We start from the raw sequence: 18,684 nt of genomic DNA, 5'->3' as shown, positions 1-18,684 counted from the left end.
CTTTTCCTTTTCTTTAGGACATAGAATATCTACTTGCATATATTGGTAGCATTCAAGAAAATTAAGTTGATATTTTCTTATTTCTTTACTTGCTTCAATTTGTTTTTGACAGTCACTGGGGAAATCAACAAGTATTTATTAAGGATTTAATAGGTGCCTGACACTGTCTAAGTTCTGAAGATACAAAGAAAGACAAAAATCAGTCCCTTGCCCTCAAGAAGCTCACATTCTAATGGGGGAGACAGCATGCACATAACTGGATACTAATAAAAGATATACAGTGTAATGGGAGGTAACCACTGGAACAAATCCTTATCTGAAGAGGTTTATTCTTCCTATCAGTGTACTGTTAAACAGTATTTACAATCCCTGATTCCCTGTATCATTTATTATTCTATGGGGATATTGATATTATATTTCCCTTTTCCCCTCAATATTTCACTGCCCAACATTTAAATGGGGGATAGTAAATAAGGAAGGCATCTGGAAAAAGCAGATGTTCGCTGGTCAAGGTTATAATATCTCTCACTTTCACATGTATTATGGTTAGCATTATTCTAAGTGAGGACTTACATTAGGGGACTGTCCTTTAAGCCCATTTTCCTAATGCTGTGGTTTAGATTCTATCAGGTTTACCATGTCAAGTAAAGCAGATCGAGATGTCTCATTCCTCGACTTTCCAAAGTTTACTTGGGCTTTGCTTTATAACAGTAAATCAAGAGTGATGTCATATTTTTTTCTCTGCATTAGCGACCTAAGTGAATTCGTAACCACCTGTGCCATTGTGAACAACGCATTTCTTGTTTGAAAATTGCTTTCCTGGGTCAGAGTAAAAGTTGGATAGCAGTTAAGCAGTTTTGTGGCCAATTACGTAAAAAGCAAGATTGTCTTCACTCGGTGCCTTTAATCTCGGTGCCCCAAATTTGAAGCCCATCCATCACACCCGAGAAGGCAGGTGACAAAGTTTTATCTGCCCCCACTGCACCTGTTTATGCTGCCTAGCTATGGAACCGAACTGCCCAGTCACTGCACGCATTCTCCCCCTTGCCCTGGGGCGTGCCCCCAGCCCCCTTCAGCATCCGGAAGGGCTCAGGCCTCAGTGCCCCAGCCCAGGCTGCAGTTGGACAGACAGCCCGCCCTCCCTGGCTGCCTCTCGGCGGCCCCAGCTGAGCAGCCCAGCCCTGAGCACTGGCTCCAGTGGCTGGCTGTTCGGCGGCTTCCTGCCGCTCCAGTCACCTGCAGCAGCAGGAGGAGGACCTATCTCTTCCCTCCCCCTCACTCCCTTCGGGGTGATGCCGGCGAGTGGGCGGGCTGGCGCTCCCTGGGCTCGGTGCCCAGTCCGGGGCTTTCTCTTTGGCCTCGGAACGGGAGGTGGGGGGTGGGGAGAAGAGCTCCCCAGCGCCCCCACCCCCCAATTGCTCGGGTTGTTTGCGGTTGTTTTCCTGACCCCTTTCCCCTCTTCCTCGTGACTTTCTTTTCCTCGAAGATGATGATCTTTAATTTTCCTCACTTCCCTCTCCACCACCACCACCACCACAAACACACACACACAGACATATATAAACACACACACACACCTGCCCCATCTGTCTTGGTCTCCTGTAATAGATAAGGAGTCAGCCCCTCGCCCAACTCCCCTCTGCCGGGACCAGCTCCGTTCCCCCCGTTCCCGTTCCTGTCCCTGCCTCGGGCTCTCCCACTCTTTCCCTTGTCTGTGCCGCCGTCGCCGCCAGTGGTGCCTCTTGCGTTGCTCCCTGTTATTCTGGGTATTGTGTGTAATAAATGCAGAGCCGCCTCACTCTAATCAAGCTGATTACAAATTCTTGCGCGCCCTGTGCCGGAAATCGCAGTCTCCCCCTCCCCCAAACACACGTTCCCCCACCCCCACCCCCCCGTTTCTATTTCTCTCACTCATTCACTAGTTACTTCTCTTTCTGGTTTCTTCTTCCGCCACCCCCACCTCTGTCCCCTCCCCCAGACCCAACCTTACCCCTCATCTCTGTCCTCCATCCCGGTTTTTAAATTTTAATTCCTTTTCTGCCTTTCACTCTCCCCCTTTTCCAACTATCCCTCTCCTCACCCCCTTCCTCTTCCTCCTCCTCCTTCTCTTCCTCCTCCTCCTCTTCCTCCTCCTTCTCTGCCACTTTTTTCTCCCTCTCTCCCTTTCTCTGTCTCTCTGTCTGTCTTTCTGTCTCTCCCAGGACGCGCCGGATGATCTGGGGCCGCAGGGGAAGGGCTCCGGGCAGCTGCAGGGAGGCTGCGTCCTCCAGTCTGGGGCGGTAAAAAGCCGGTGGCCTCGGTGTTATTTTGTATTAAAATGAGGAGGAGGAAGAAGAAGCAACAGCAACAGCTCGGGCGGCAGCAGCAGCAGCAGCAGCCACGACAGCTCCGGCGGCGGCAGCAGCGGCAGCAGCAACAGCAGCAGCAGCAAGCACTGGCTGAGAGCAGAGCCCAGGAGCTGGGGACGGCGCGGCGGCGGCGGCGGCGGCGGCAGCAGCAGGAGGAGGAGGAGGAGTGATGAGTCAACTAATAATTTAATGGGGACAGAGACGAGAGAGGGAGGGGGGAGAGAGAGAGAGACGGCTCAGTCTGGGCACACACACACACATACACACACACCCATAAACACACAAACACACACATCTATCTCTCTAATATCCAGCAACAACTACCAAAACGGCCTAATCACAATAATCATATCCAGCCAGGGAAACAAGAATCAAGCCTGTAGGACTTAAAGGGATACCCCCCCCCCCCACCTCCCTTCATTTTGAGAAACTCTTGAGCAGTTTTGTTAGTTTTAGTTTTTGTTTTTAAATATCGTCTTTGTGGCTATTGTTGCTTCCTTCGGACACAGAAGAGTGAAATTTGGTCCACTTTTTGGGGGGGTAGGAAAGGGTAGAGAAGGAGTTGTTCGTTGTGGAGGTAGAAGGTGGCGGCGTGTGCCTTCTCTCTCTCTCTCTCTCTCTCTCTCTCTCTCTCTCTCTCTCTCTCTCTCTCTCTCTCTCTCTCTCTCTCTCTCTCTCTCTCTCTCTCTCTCTCTCTCTCCCTCCTCCCCTCTCTGCTCTCCCCCCCCCCCCCCGTCACCTCGCCCCCCCCTTCCCTTTTACTCTCAGGCACACACAACAGCCCCGGGTAAATAGGAAAGGACTGATCCTCTCTCTGCTATTTTTAAGAAGAGCGAAGGCTAAATTAAAAGTGGTATTTTAGTGCCTTTCCCCGTATTTTTTTCGCTTCACTTTACCCTCCGCCCTCCCTTCACCCGGTAGAGCTCTTGGCTTTGGTTTGGAGATTCAGGGAGAAAGTTTAGGGTTGTTAATGTTACTGTCAATTGTTTTTTGGGGGGGCGGGATTGAGGGTGGGAGAAAGGTTGCCTTTCCTCCCCCCTTCTTTCCTCCCAGTGGTTCTCCTGGGTTATTGGAGAATAATACTCCAAGTGACAGCCAGAAGTAGACTTTCTGCTTTTTTCAGTCCGGAGAGCCTATGAGATAGAGAGATTGAGAGAACCTTCCCCCCCCCCTCCTCCCGCCCCCCCATTAGATCTCGTCCGCAGTGAATTTTTCGATTTTAAAGAAAAGATAAGCAGCGACCAGCACCCCCCCAACACAAACCCCACACCCCCAAACACCATCTCATTGTGGAGCTTATACCGCTTTTTGCTTTGTTTTTTGTGATTTTTTTCCAACGTTTCACTTGTCAGATCAATTTTATCTTCTCTCTACTCACTTCCCAGTCTCCCTCCTCCCCCATCGAAAACCCTGTTCTCCAAGAGACATTTGAAAAAAACCAACAGTTTTTGAATTCTGATTTTTGCGCTCATGGCTTCTCCTCATCTTGACGTCTATTTCTGCCCTTCCCCCGCATAGGGGGGTTTGGGGGGTGGGGGAGACAAAATAATACAATTTAAGGGGGAAGTCGCCTTCAGGTCTGCTGCCTTTTTTTTTTTTTTAAATAAAAAAAAGGATATAGAAAAACATCAGTCTTGAACTCCTTCCTCTCCAAGATCTCGGGCTGCAAAGGAAATCTCCTTTGTTTTTGTTATTGATGTGCTGTCAAGTTTTGAAGTGGTGAGTTTCAGGTTGGTTTTGCTAATTTCACTCAGTAAAACTGCAGTGTTTCTGTTTCTAGACAGTACTTTGCTTCTTTGTCTCTTTAAAAGGTCATAGTGAAAGCTTGGCCTGGATTGTGACGGCCATATGGAATGGATAAGAGAACAGTCTCTCCAATGTGATGATGGGGTTATATGGAGGCTAAGGGGATGATCTAAGGGATAACTAATTTCAAACGAATTTGAAGTACAGAAATAGTATATTCTTAAAACATGAATATTTTAAGGAAATTACTTATGACTGATCTTTGTATTTCATTCAGAAATTATGTACATGATTTCCCTGGGAAGTAGTTTTTGCGGTTTTGTTTTGTTTTTGGTGCCGCTGACCCTCTCTAAATGTGTGGGCAAGAAATTTCACTAACATGGATTTCTAAATGTGAAACTCAAAAGAAACTCTCTGGCCTCTGTAAGGATAATAGGCACGTTTTGCTGCTGTCATTTTGGGCAGGCCATGCTGGGGGTGGCTCATCACTATTCCAAACTGAGGTTTCCGTGAACTTTAGCCTTGGGCATGGAGTTTAAATGAGTAAATTAGGTGTTTTATGTGCATGTAATTTTGCTTTGTAATGTAAAGCTTTTTACAAGATAACTGGGTCTTTAACTGGTGCCTATGGGTGGGTATTCTGGGAGTCATTTAAGATGACCTATATGGTGTTTTGATAGTAGTCAATACACTGACTAAATTGCAATCTATCACTTTCATTTACTGTACATGGTGTGTTCTTCAGATCTGGGCAGCCTACATATGTTTCGAAACATTGTTATATACGTATTTTTGTAACTTACTCAGAACCTCAAGACCTTTCAAGTGTTTTTCTCTGTGTATTTCTCTCCACTGTATTTTTAAGTGAATCTCCAATTTCGATCAAGGTAAAACACCAGTTTCAGAAAAACAAATTTGTATCAGTACTGGGAATATTGTGAGGAATGCTTTTAGAACTTCATAATCAGAGCTCTCTTGTTTTGGCTTTACACTGACTGCAGTTGATATTAATGGAAAAGAGTAATCTTGATAAAAAGTGGTTAAAATAGGCACATTTATTGTTAATGAGACTCATAACCAAAAACAGATGGGACCACAATCAACGCTAAACCTTTAGTTCTCAGCATGCTACCCTAGAGTACAAGGATAAATAACCATTATTTCACAAACTTTACAGTCATTCAATTGACATTCTTAAGGTTGCTTGTAAACCTCCAGATTAACATTTTCCTCTCCCCCTGCCACCACCTTGACTATCTAGGACAACTTAGTTTATTTTGAAGCAGGAAAAAAAAAATTGTTTACAACAAATTATATTGTAAAGCATAATATCTCTGGGCAAATCCAGACCCAAATAACTTTGACGTGATTTTAAAAATGCAGAGCCTGCTTTGAATTGCCAGGTAGTTAGAAGAACATACCCCTTATCAAATTCACTTCATTTTTTTTTCTAAAATTGTACTCACAGTCATTGTAGCCACTACAGTAGTTCAAAAAATAATTCTTTTCACCTGTTCTTGGTGACCAGAGTTTAGACTCTCTTGCATATGGAATTGGCGTAATGGTCACACACTGCCTTGCCCACTAAGGAGATGATACCTCTAGTCTAAAGATGTACCAGAATTGCTAAAAATGACTGTTATAAACTATTTCTTTAACTATTATCTGTTGATTTTCTTAAAATTGATTTTTAAAATTGCCCTTATTGGGCAGCAAAGTTGATAACCTATGTCAAATGCTTTGCAAATCTTAAAGCGCTCTATAAATGGTAGCTATTATTTTAAATCAATATATTTTAGCATTCAAACATTAGAGATTTCATGTTGTCAATATTGTTGCAATTTTAAAAATTGTGCTCTATATTTAAGATTAGAGAATTAATGAAAAATATTTTTCAAAATATTCTGCTTCATAATTAGTACTTTTTAATCATCAATAGGCTACTCAATTTTCATTAAACATATAAGTTCAGAAATCAGAAGAATGTCTAGATTTTTAATATTTTACTTTTCTCTGTTAGAGATGCATGTTCATGTGCATAAATGGGTTCAGTCACATCTTAGACACAGGCTAGGTTGCATTTTTGATATGTTAACAGGAGTCTCAGTAAAAGAAAAACTCTTCTCTTGTGTTAACCTGAAAAGTAAAGGGGGAAAATAGAAAGTCTTGGTGAACTTGCCAAATTTCTCAGGAGATAGACTGTGTGTGTGTGTGTGTGTGTGTGTGTGTGTGTATTTCATAATGCAAGTCTATTGCACCCTTGACTAAAGTTTTAATATTCAACTCATTAATGAACTTTTAATTTTTAAACACTATGAAGAATATGAAAATCATTGTTTATACCGTACCTTAGTCATTTTGTAGCTCTGGTTGTTCCAGATACGTTTGCTCCATGTATTTAACATAGTTCTGTAAGTAGAAAACAGGACACCTTTGCCCAGGTGTGTTTGAGCAGGTTAGGGACAAAAAAATAGCCATTTTGATGAATTATTTTTCCAATGTTAATGGCGAATATTGGGATCAGATGAGTGTACATTTCAGGACACAAATTAGAGAGACGAATTCTTCAAAATCTTTATGTGCATATATGCTTACACATGTGTACAACTTTTTTTTTTTTTAACATGGCAGGTGATTTTTAGAGGCGGGACTGAGTATGGATCATTTGAACGAGACAACTCAGGGGAAAGAACATTCAGAAATGTCTAACAATGTAAGCGATCCGAAGGGTCCACCAGCCAAAATTGCCCGCTTGGAGCAGAATGGGAGCCCATTAGGAAGAGGAAGACTTGGAAGTACAGGAGCTAAAATGCAAGGAGTGCCTTTAAAACACTCTGGACATCTGATGAAAACTAACATTAGAAAAGGTAAATATCTTAAAAATGCATAATGGGAAACTTGGAATACTACTCAAGACTACTTAGGAGAGAGGCCATACTTTGGTTCCTTTTTTTGATTTTGTTTCTCTTGTGAAAAGAGTTGCATTCCTTGGCCCAGCTGTAAGTCACATTTGGGCAATGTGAACTTCATGTTTGGGTGGAGCATCTTCCTCTACCCTTCCTCTCCTGAGTATTGAGAGTCTTTTGACTTGAGCTAGCTGCCTGAGTCTTCCAAAGATCAGCAACTCATGTGATGCTGGTGGATGGCATCCCAAAGTAGCACTGAGCAGAGATAAGGAACCTAGAACTTCCTATTGTTAGAGTATCAGCAGAGCTTTTTAATGGGGCTAATTATTGGAAAGGCACCTAAGAACTCTTTGGAGGTAATTTTACAAATAACTTCTCTTACCTTTCATGAGTTTCGCATTATTTTGATATCATTTTTCCCTGAGAGTAATCTCTTAGAAGTAGATTTATTATTTAAAATAGAGGAACAGAGGCTTGTATTTTCTAAAATTTCCAAATTTGTTCTGATCGGGCACTTTCATGAAGGATGTACAAAGTTAGACCAGCTTACTGGGACCCTATTTTGTGAGTATACATAGAAATAATTTCATTTAAATTGCTACCAGGGTCTTAAAACTTTGACCATATTCAACAAGATTATTCATGTAAGATAATCATGTATATACTGTATATAATTCAGCATGTCTTAGAATGGTCTTTGTTTCTCTGTAAATTGCTATATGTTTATAATCCAGATTGTTCTTGCATTTGCTAAGCAGAGTATAAAAATGCAACCTTTTAGCAACCAAGAATATTAAGTAGATAAAGTTAGAAGGCAGTGGAATTTCATTGTGTTTGATGCATAACATTTATCATACAATCATTTATTTTTTCCTTGGTTTGGCGAAAACAAAGAATATATTGATCCCGAAATGAACAGACACAGCAGTCCGTATTGTTAGATCTTTATCTATTAAAAATGGAAAAACAGCACTTCAGCAAATTCTTTGGCCTCTGCTCATGATTACCCTATTTATTGATTGTTTGCCAAGAATGTATGCATCTTAAGAAAGCCAGGGTAAGAGCATTAAAAATATAATTTATTATGGCTTTTCAAAGAGAGTGCATTAATATTGTACTGTGAAGCACTGGGGCTCTATAAAAAAGACTTTCTGACGCCTGCAAACATATAAGTTCCATAAATTCCTAAATAGGAGATTTCAGCTGTCTCGGGTATTATGTGATATTTGCACAGCAAACTTTAATGCCAGGACAGTTTTAGGCAAGGATTCTACAGACTCCATTGCTCCTTATGGCAGACGTGCTGTTTACACAGACTCGTAAACCTTCAGCAAAAGCTGTACCCCTGCCTGCAGGTTTAAGTCATGATGTATTTTTAGCATTGAACACTGACCAGTGCCCTCCTCTTGAATACTAGAAGGTTATAAAGTTGCTGCACTTGAGGACTCGCCAAGTACTAGCCAGAGTAATCAGGCAGGTCAGGCCGGGCTGGCTGCTCTGCTTCTGTAGCCTTTTCCACGTAAATAGGAGAGCAGCAGTGACAGTTCACGCAGAGATTGAGCGGCTTGCTTTGCAGTCAGATGATCCTCCTGTCACACTTTCCATATCTACCTTTAGTATCTCCCGCATACATCTAAATCTGGTCAGTATGTTCCTATTTCTGGGTCTAAAGACATGCAGTATATTTGAATAGCGACGCAGCCTGTAAACATTGCCCAGATGTAAGGAGCAGCACCCAGTAGCACACTTTTGTATCATTACATGAAATGAAAAATCAATGCATGTGCTTTTGTTATATTAAGCTAACTGTTTGAAGTCGGGGGACCAGAGGGGGAGGGGAAAGCGAAGGAGAGTATTTTCACTTCCTGCCCAAAGCCTTTGGGTGATTTGGGAAGCACTTAGAAATACAGTTTCTCCCTTAATTAATCAGTAATGAAGATGCCAGAAAGATTGATCTTTTCATCTTTTGGGCAGGATTTGTTGTTTCTGCAGGTGGCAGGTAAGTGTAGAAAGCCCTACCTTAGAAAGAGGAGCAGGGGTTTTGTTTGTTTTGGAAAATACTCCAGAGGATAATTTCACCACTGAAGAAATCCCCAGTTTTGCCACGATCTCCTCAAGTCCTCTTTCTTCCTGACCAACCTCACTCTCATAAAACAGCTGAATGAACTACATGAACACTGGCAGGCTTTTCAGCTGGCTCTTCATGCTGAGCCTGTTGGGCACAAACTCACCGAAGTGAGTTTGTGAGCTTTCCTAAGCAGAGCTAAAGGGCTTGGTTTGTCAGAGGTACAGATGTCTTGTGTCAGATCACTGCAGCTTCAGCGAGCAATCTACATGTTGAAAATGTCCCTTTTTGGTCACTTTTTGTTATGCTGAAACCTAACAGTGGAGAATCAGAAGGGCTATCTCTGTTAGCAATAATAAATCATCATTTTAGCCACAGTACATGTTCGACACCTTCGCAAGTGAGAAGGCTTCTGTGAGTGCAGAGGGCACTACTTATGGAGGCATTAACATTGTCGGACTAATTGGAGATCCTGGGTGCCCTGTTAAAGTAACCCTTGTCATCATTTATGCTAAAGATGCTACCCTTCTGGCAGCTTGCCACAAGACAGTTCTTGTGCATCTGCTTTTTTTAACCCTTTTCTTTTAACCAGTAAAAATTTAATGATAAGGTGCTCACCCAGTATACCAACTACAAAGGGGTTTCTTTTTTTTTTTTAATACTTGCTCTTCTAACAATAAATATTTTGATTTTTCTGTTCTCTTGGCCACTGCAATTAATAATAATAACGCTGAACAAAGTGAATGTGGAGAAGAAAAAATCTCAACTCTTACCTAAATACCCAGATCTTAAGATTAGTCTTGGAAAGGTTCATTTTTCTTTTTTTTTTCCTTTTCTTAGACCAAAAAAAGAATATCTGACAAAACATTCTCATGTTATGTGCATTGAATATATTTTAGCAGATGATGTAAGCTATATAACATTAAAGGCTAAATAGCTCAACTCTACAAGTATGATGCCTTAGCACATTCAGGATATAGTCATAAGACACTATCTTGAGTGGAATTGAAATGACTGTCTTCTTCTTTAACAATCTAGTCAGATTAGGACAGGTACTAGAACCAAGAGGAAACAAAAGGGTCAGTTTAATGGTGTTGGCCCAAATGAGATAGTTGAATATTAACAAAATGATCTCGACGGATTAAAATGTCTTATTCACAAGACATCTGCATATGTGTTTGGGGTTCTCAGACTGCTCACCAGTCACAACAAATCAGACAGGACAGAGGCAGCCAACTTATTTCTCTCCAGTCAACATTATTCTTTTGCTAGACAGGTAATTGAACATTCTTTCTATTTTGAAAATATAGTTCTATAAATAGAAGAGAACGAATTTCTTAGGAAATACTTTGGTTTCTATTTGATTATTTTTGGATAATGATGAAAGCTTGTGTGTGTGTGTGTGTGAATGTACGTTTGCTTCAGTGCTGTTTGGCAATCTAGTCCCCCTTTTCCTCTCCCTGCTCCAAGGACTTACCCTCATGACTCCCTTATACCCCATCCACCCACCTCCCTGCCCCCCCAACAGTTAAGAGGTTGGTGAACATTGTTGGTTTGTGTTTGTTTTTGTTTTTTTGGCCTCTTTGATAGGAACAATGCTACCTGTTTTCTGTGTGGTGGAGCATTATGAAAATTCCATTGAATATGATTGTAAGGAGGAGCATGCAGAGTTTGTGTTGGTGAGAAAGGACATGCTTTTCAATCAACTGATAGAAATGGCATTGCTGTCTCTTGGATATTCTCACAGCTCTGCTGCCCAAGCCAAAGGTAAATAATGCAACTGGAGAATAAAAAGTCTAATGTTTTGTTTACTTTTTGAAAGAAACATTGTCTCTCTTCTTAGACGTGTGTTTGAGGTGGCATCTATTTTTGTTAGTCTGTGACTTTAAAAAATTGGCTTAATTCATTTTGGTTTAGTTAACACACATTTTGCTCATGTGGAATGTTGAGGTAGATTTTTTTTTTTAAATTGCTTCAACTGAATCATTAGTATGCTTATTGACCTTAATAATCTGCTCCACTGAGGATCCACAAGGAAGTGTAGAGCATATTTGAGCAGATGGACTGTTGAGAGTCAATTTGCATTTATGACTGAATATCTAGTTCTGTTTCTTTTATTCTGTTTCTGATGGTTTTATGGGCTGTAAAGGATTTTTCAGTGCTGGTTCCCATTGCAGTAGGGATTCTTATCTAAATTGTAAAGTCATTTCAAACGGGTTCAGTTCTGTTGTATTAAAACTTTCTGTAAGTTGGGGAAATATGACCTGATATATGAATTTTGTTGATGGGTTTTTATTAGCAGAGGGTGGTTGTTTTTTGTTTTTTTGTTTTTTACCTAGTACTATTTATTTTATAATCTGGAAAGCTACAATGAAATTATCTTCATTAGTTCACTACCTTTTGGATAAAATGAGCCAGGTAGGAATCATAATATTGTGGGGAAACGGGGGGGGGATTGTGAGGGTGGGGGAATGTCCCATTATAATTTTTGACCAAAGAGTTAATGAGTGTACAATCTCTTCTCTGTCTGGCACAGGGCTAATCCAAGTTGGAAAGTGGAATCCAGTTCCACTGTCCTATGTGACAGATGCCCCCGATGCTACTGTTGCAGACATGCTGCAAGATGTGTATCATGTAGTCACATTGAAAATCCAGTTACACAGGTGAGTCCCAGGACAGCAGGCAGGAGGTGAGAAAGGAACCCTCCCCCTGTCTCCCCTGTCCTTTTTATGGCTGCCCAACTTTTCAAAATTAAATCTGGCATGATTTTTAGAAAGATTAAGGCCAAATTACTCTTGCCCCACTGTTCTCCAACTTACACTGTTAAAGAGAACTTTCCCCCCCTTCTTCTTCTAGCTTTTAATTGATTGGTTTCTGTAGGTATCATATTGCAACTCTGCTGCATTTAGTCAATTAAATGATGCATTACAAGAAGGCATTTTACATAAAGTTTACTTAAGAGAAAAATATTTTTGCATATCATGAACAGTACCATCTGTGTACATTTTGTGATAGAATGACTTCTTCACTATGATTACATTCTTATTATTTTTGAAGTCATGTGAACAGCGAGGAACGGAAAATAGTTAATATATTAATGCTTTTCCTGATCGGTCATGAGAAAGCATTACACCTTAAATTGTCTTACCAAGCGCATCAGAGCAGAAAGGTAGAAGTAACATGAAAAAATAGTCGCCACATGCAGCTGATGTATAATTCATGCATCAATACAGCAGATGTGTTGTATAAAGTAATTAACTAATCGGAACAATCAGGAGACCGAGAGCAATCTCCAGATGCATCTGCTTGATACGCAAAATGAAATCTGTCTGTCTTAAAGGAATGTTCTGCAGCAGGATGCAATCTTGTAATAATCCCCTTTCTAATCTATGTCTCAAATAGTTGCCCTAAACTAGAAGACTTGCCTCCTGAACAATGGTCTCACACAACCGTAAGAAATGCTCTGAAGGACTTACTGAAGGATATGAACCAGAGTTCATTGGCCAAGGAGTGTCCCCTTTCCCAGGTACTTAGCCTAGCATGTGATCAATAATGAAACACAATATAGAGGCAGCCCCCATTGGCTATATTTTAAAGCAACTGGTATCCGAAGATGGAATCTGTCAGAAATGCAAATGGGTTTGACCACTTGGTGCTTTTGAAAAATACACTTGATTCGTTTTACTTGTACGGTATTTTCCCTTGGGGAAATTTAAAGGAAAATGATGAAAATTCAGTTCAGGAGAAGACCATTCCAATGAGCTTGCCTTCTCCGATTCCCAGTATTTTAGTTGGGCCTTTTATTTTCATAGAGAGAAATAAAGGGATTCTTATTCTTGTCAGAGGATCACTACATTTAGATTTCTAACTTTTGATAGTTTTAAATGTAGCTTACAAAATAAGATCATCCAGAAATGTTCACCAGTCAGATAAGGATCAAAATTGAAGATACAAATAATGAAAAAAATGCTATTTACTTTTAGAACTGTAAGAAAACAGAATTACCTAATAGAAAGGATACCTTTATATTATCTACTTATGGCTAAGGATTGAAGTAGTTACTTTCCTTTAGATTAAACAAATTGGTTTTTACTCATTTCTTTGGCATTGATTGAAGTTTCCTAGAAGCATACAACCTCATTTTTCTCTCTGGTATCATGTCTAATGGTCAGGAACTTTGAGGGGAGACTCAGATTTATTGTTTTATTTTAATTTTTAAACATCTATTTTGTTGGGGGTAACTGAAACTACCAGCAGAAACTCTATTGCAGTTCAGTGCCTTTGATGGATAAAAAGAAAGAGAATTGCTTTTGATGATGAAGTTTACTCCCTTTTTTTGCAGGGTACATTCAGACCTTGCTATAGCGGGCATCATTCTGTTCATGCTGTAGGACTATATAGTAAGCATATATGTCATAACATAATGGTCCTTTAGCAGCATAAATCACTTCATCAGCTTCTAGAACAGAGAGAAACTTAATTCTGAATTCTTGTTTTTAATGTTCTAGATTACATATTAAAGTCTTCGTCTACTTACTAGATTCTTCCAGAATTTATTATTTTGCTTTTAAGATTTTTAACTGCATTTTGCAAAGATTTCTTAAAAGTCTGAATAAACTAAATTGGCATGTAGTTCTGTATCACTGAAATGATCATTTGTAGGATTGGAAATTATTAATAATCATCATCATAACTCTCTATTTCCATCGTGTAGTTATCTAATAGGTGCCTATGAAGTAACCTTGCATGATTTAGCTTTTGTTCAACCCTAGCCCCATCAGCTTTGCCAGCAACAAAGAGAGCATGACAGAATGAATTGCAAATGAATGCTCAAATTTTTGACTCTTACTATATTATCTTAATGTGTGCTGTAGCTGCATGTTAAGTACATACATGCTGTATTTTATAAACCACATAATTGAAATTTTGACACATATTTCTTAGCCATATTTCTTAGCTTTCAGTTACAATTTAACCAAAATTCTCTGTCTCTTCCACCACCACCCCAAATTTTAGAGGAGGAAGGTGGTTATTTTGTGAATACTGAATAGCACCAGCCTGGTCGGTGGCCAATCGGGGTATTTGGCACATTAGCACCGGAAACTCAATTTTGTGAACAATTCCAGGAGACACCTTGAATTTGACTCCTGAAATTTGAAAATGAAAAAATGTTTTGAAAGGATTTTTAGCTTCAAAGCTGAGGAACATATAAAAGCTAAAGGAAACTTCTAGAATTTGTAAGTCTTTTAGCTGGGTAATGGTTGTGATCTCTTACCTTTGCAGTATTCTGGAGAAATGCATGGAAACACCATGCATATATTGGCATGGGGAATGTTGAGCTAGGTCTTCAGTGATCTCAAAAGCAAACCAAAGTGTTCCATCTACAACACGCTGAGCTAGGATTTAGTAATTACAAATTATGTTGGGAAATTAATGAAGTACAATCAAGTATTAGAATAGAAAAAAAAATAATGAAAAGTAGAACTGTGCTGATTCTTGTGTAATTGTCCATTACTGGGGTAATGTCTTTGGGGGTCTCCTATAATGATTGTATTTGAAGATGATGGAATTCTGGAGGCCTTCAGCATTGCAACCAGGGCATTCATTTACATATCACTGAGAACTTTGGGCTACATGTTTGCTTTTGTCTTTTGAGAAAATTATACACAGATCATCAGTGGCAGCAATTCAAAGTCAAGTTAGAATTAAATTTGGTTGGCTTTTCAAATATGCCATATGAGATGTGGGGACAGTGTGTATGGATGCCCTCCAAATTTGGAAGGGTGATTATTTTTCTAAGTGTTTAAGTTCTACATTCAGATCTTTTTCAGTTGTTAATTTTTCCTGCATCTCATTTTTCTCATTCCCTCCATGTTCTTGACAGTTTTACTCACTGTGAAAAACAGTAGCCCAGAACATTTTAACTGTGAACTCTTCCAACAGACATTTCTCTATTCTTTCCCTTTCTTCCTTTCTTATCTTTTGGGCAAGGAAAAAGAATTCGAAATCTTCAAAGGTTTTTGCCCCTAGCTATTCTTTTGTATTGTTTGAAAAGATCATAATAGTGAAAATTTGTTTCTTAGTTTGAGACCTGTGTGTGATTTGAGTACATTTGCAGCCAAAATTGTATATATACAAAGTATATTGCTAAGGACCTAATATCAAAAAATGTCATATGGCATCTGTGATCCATGTATGACCTTGGAGTGGATGAATCACAAAATCTCAGCTGGAAAGAGCAGCAGAAATGATCTAATCCAACCTGTACCTATATAAGAATCCCTTCCACAGAATTCTCAATAAGTGATCATCTAGCATTTACTTGAAGATCTCTAGGGAGGGGGGAAGAAACCTCTTCCTGACTTGGGATGTGAGGATCATGAATAAAGACCTGGAAGGAATTTAGTGGTCATCAAATCCAATCCCCCCCCCCCCCCAGCACAATAAATGAGCAAACAGAGATCCAGAAAATGTAACTGACTTGCCTAATGTCAAACCAGTGTTCATTGTTCCTAGTTCTGCCCCCTGGGGCCAAGCAGAAGAAGTCAATCCCATTTCCATGATATTCCCTCAAAAAAATGAGAAAAGCTATTATGATCCCCCCCCCCATTACCACATCTTCAAAAATCACATTTTTCCTTAAATTCATATTCCTGATGAAAAGATTTCAGCATTGTCTGAGTTTAGAAAAAAAAAAAACCAACAACACTATGAAGCTATTTTTTGCTGCTTTAAAAAGCTAGAATCCATCCCATCAGATTACCTTCAAAGAGCCAACCAGGAAAATTCCCATGAGCCTAAAGAATAGTAGGCAGATTTTCCAGCGAGCAGAAATTAGTTGCCACTCTTTGCCCCCTATTGCCACCTCTTTAAATTGTAATATAGGTAAGCTATTGTAGTAGCTTTTAAAAAATGTCCATTTCCTCCATTAGTAATTTTACATTGAGTTCCTTCTTTGGGTTCCAAATCTAAGCCATAAATTTAAAAACTATTATTATAGATTTGCTTTTGTTGAAGTATCATGATATAGTGGATAAAAAGCTAGACTTGGAGTCTGAAAGACCTGAGTTCAAATTCTGTCAGTCATTAGTTGTTTTACCCTGGACAAGTCATTTATTCCCTTTGCCTCAGTTTCCTCAAATATACGAGGATAATAATATCCCTTTCAGGGTTGTAATTAGGATCAAATGAGATAATATAAAGTTCTTTGATAACCTTAAAGTGTTATATGAATCCTTACTATCATCCCTATTATTATTTTATCTACTATGAAGGATTTTTAGAAGGACATAGACAAGAATTTCTCAGGATGAAAGTCAGATGTGCCATTTGCATCTGGGGAGAAAGCGCCCATACCAATGAAATCTCAGATGCTCCAAAATAATTTGTACATATTCATATTTATTTAAAAATTAAGTTTAGCCATAGTATTTGGCTTAATAGCCTGCTAATGGGAAATATTCAAAATACTTTCTGTACTTCCCATGGCAGGTCTGCCAAAAGGAAGTGATTGATCAGTGAAGCACCATCTGAAGTGTTTTGATTTTGATTGAAGCTTAGATAAAGGGTTCTTATAATGTGGGATTTACTGTTAGACAAGCACAAAATTGCTGTGGACATATAAACTTAGAACTGTGTCCCTAGCTAGCATGAGAAATGAACAAGACACCATTTTGCTTCTGTAAAAGAGGACATGAGAGGTTGGTATAATAGAAAGAAGCGTATACAGGTCTTGGGTCAAAGGACTGACGTCTTGAGCCTTCTCTCTGGCATTATTAAATGGGTGATCCTGGCCGAGTCACTTTAAGGGTCACTCACTTTCCTTATTTTTAATATAGGAATGATCATTTATGCATTCATCTCCCACCTCTCCCCACAGTTGGTGTGCAAGTGATTTGTAAACTTTTACTAGTCCATACATTTGAATTCACTATATTATGAAGGCATGATAGTACAGTGGATCAAGGCCAGGGCCCGGAGTCAGGGAGAACTGTGTTCAGATCTGTATGCAGATACTTACTAGTCATGTGATGATCTTGGATAAGTCACTTAACCTCTTCAATTTCAATAAGCCTACTTCAATTTCATCACCTGTAAAATGGGATAATAGCATCTTACTCCCAGGGTTGTTTTGAGGATCAAATGAGATAATTATAATGCTCATAGCATTGTGCCTGGCACATAGTGCCAGATCAACGTTCACTATTGTTAGCTATTGTAAAAGTTTTGAAAATATAAAAAAAAATTTATTTGGTCAATTTCAAAACTTCTTTTTTAAAAGAAAGATCCCTATGTTCCTTTGACATAAAATGGAAACATTAAGTTATTGGGTGTTTTCACTGAATTAAATTAAATTAACTTTAATTTACTTTAAATTTAGAAAGTTTAAATGTCAACTTTCATGGCCATATTTTACAAAAGAACATTACAATAAATACTATTTCAACTCTAACATACACATATAAACATGGTTAATATGTATAACATATGTAAAACAGTGATGTGTTAAAATGCTATTTGTGATGATAGGTGATGATAACTTTTCCTTTATCAGTCAGTAAAGTTGCTCCCTTAAAAACCAAGCCAAATTTTTCAAGGCTATAAAATTGCATAGAGACAAGCAAAAATCACAGTGTTTCATAATGTTTCCCTCCTAGATACTATATTTGCAAACATGTGGTACAAATGTAACTGTGCTAGGCAAGTTAACCACAAAATTTAAGTGATTGGGTTACTTTGTATTCAGGACCCCCACCAGATAGATCCTTGCTCTCTCCCTGTTGGGGAAAAAAATTCTCTCCAAATTAATTTATCAGTTGCGTGTGTGTGTGTGTTTTCATTTACAAAGGCTATCCGATATATCAAGAATTAGTTATACTTTAAATTTTTACATTTTACTAGGTGTAAACTAGGTGACATTATTTTCTGAGTTTTCCCTTCATTGAGACTATTTACTTTCTCTCCTTCAAAAATGCAACTACTCCATATTTTTACAGGAATTTAAAACAAAGTAAGATGATTCCTGATTCTATATAAAAGTAATGGGGGGACCAAGTTTTGTTTTAGTAAGATAGCCTCCAAGATGGCAACTTTCAACAAGTCTCTAAATTCTTGTGAATTTAATAAGCTGATGTAGTCTGTTAAAATGGAGAAAGAAACATAAATCATATCACCTTGTGAACAGAATGACAATGGTGTAGTTATGGCCCCTCTCTCCGACTGCCTCCTTTTCCTTGGTCTTCTGCCTCCACCATTTTGGAAGGCCAAAATACCAGGAGAGCTATTGTCAAAACAAAAGAAAGCAAACTTTGTAGACTTGAGAGACTCAGGACTCAGAAGCAGAGAAAAGGCAATTTGTCCTTCCTTTAAAAAGAAGCAGACAGATGAGAGGAGCTATCTATGTGCTGGGCTGGGCCAGCAGTCTAAAATATCATCTCCCCAAACTATTTAAATGTTCTTCCTCCTGCCCCTCATTTACCTGAGCTCAGGATCCAGAACTCAGGCTCTACTATTTTCAGTCCTATAATCTGGCTAGAGTATGACTGTCTGTGGGATGGCCTAAGAACTTTATCACACCACAGCCCAGAATATACTTGCCCATACAAACAAAAGGCCCATT

General features: G+C 39.3%; 1 protein-coding gene across 8 annotated transcripts in view; it reads left to right on the top strand.

Moving 5' to 3' along the window:
- The window catches only part of SATB1 (SATB homeobox 1), a 123,072-nt gene that overhangs the window by 19,570 nt on the left and 84,818 nt on the right, over nt 1–18,684 (top strand). For 4 of the 8 annotated variants that reach the window (XM_007505148.2, XM_001369619.4, XM_003342098.3 and 1 more), the window contains exons 1-5: nt 1,553–4,067; nt 6,726–6,961; nt 10,656–10,832; nt 11,602–11,728; nt 12,468–12,591. In XM_007505148.2, coding sequence (XP_007505210.1) covers nt 6,751–6,961; nt 10,656–10,832; nt 11,602–11,728; nt 12,468–12,591 — 639 coding nt within the window. In that variant the 5' untranslated portion in view covers nt 1,553–4,067; nt 6,726–6,750. Of the gene's footprint in view, nt 1–1,552; nt 4,079–4,109; nt 4,518–4,959; nt 4,982–6,725; nt 6,962–10,655; nt 10,833–11,601; nt 11,729–12,467; nt 12,592–18,684 lie in introns of those variants that run through there. The other 4 variants (XM_056800307.1, XM_056800305.1, XM_016426462.2 and 1 more) reach the window with 3 other exon arrangements.

The sequence above is a fragment of the Monodelphis domestica genome, chromosome 5, assembly GCF_027887165.1.
Source record: "Monodelphis domestica isolate mMonDom1 chromosome 5, mMonDom1.pri, whole genome shotgun sequence".
In the NCBI taxonomy this organism is placed as follows: Eukaryota; Metazoa; Chordata; class Mammalia; order Didelphimorphia; family Didelphidae; genus Monodelphis; species Monodelphis domestica.
This window is presented reverse-complemented; position numbering and strand designations above follow the sequence as displayed.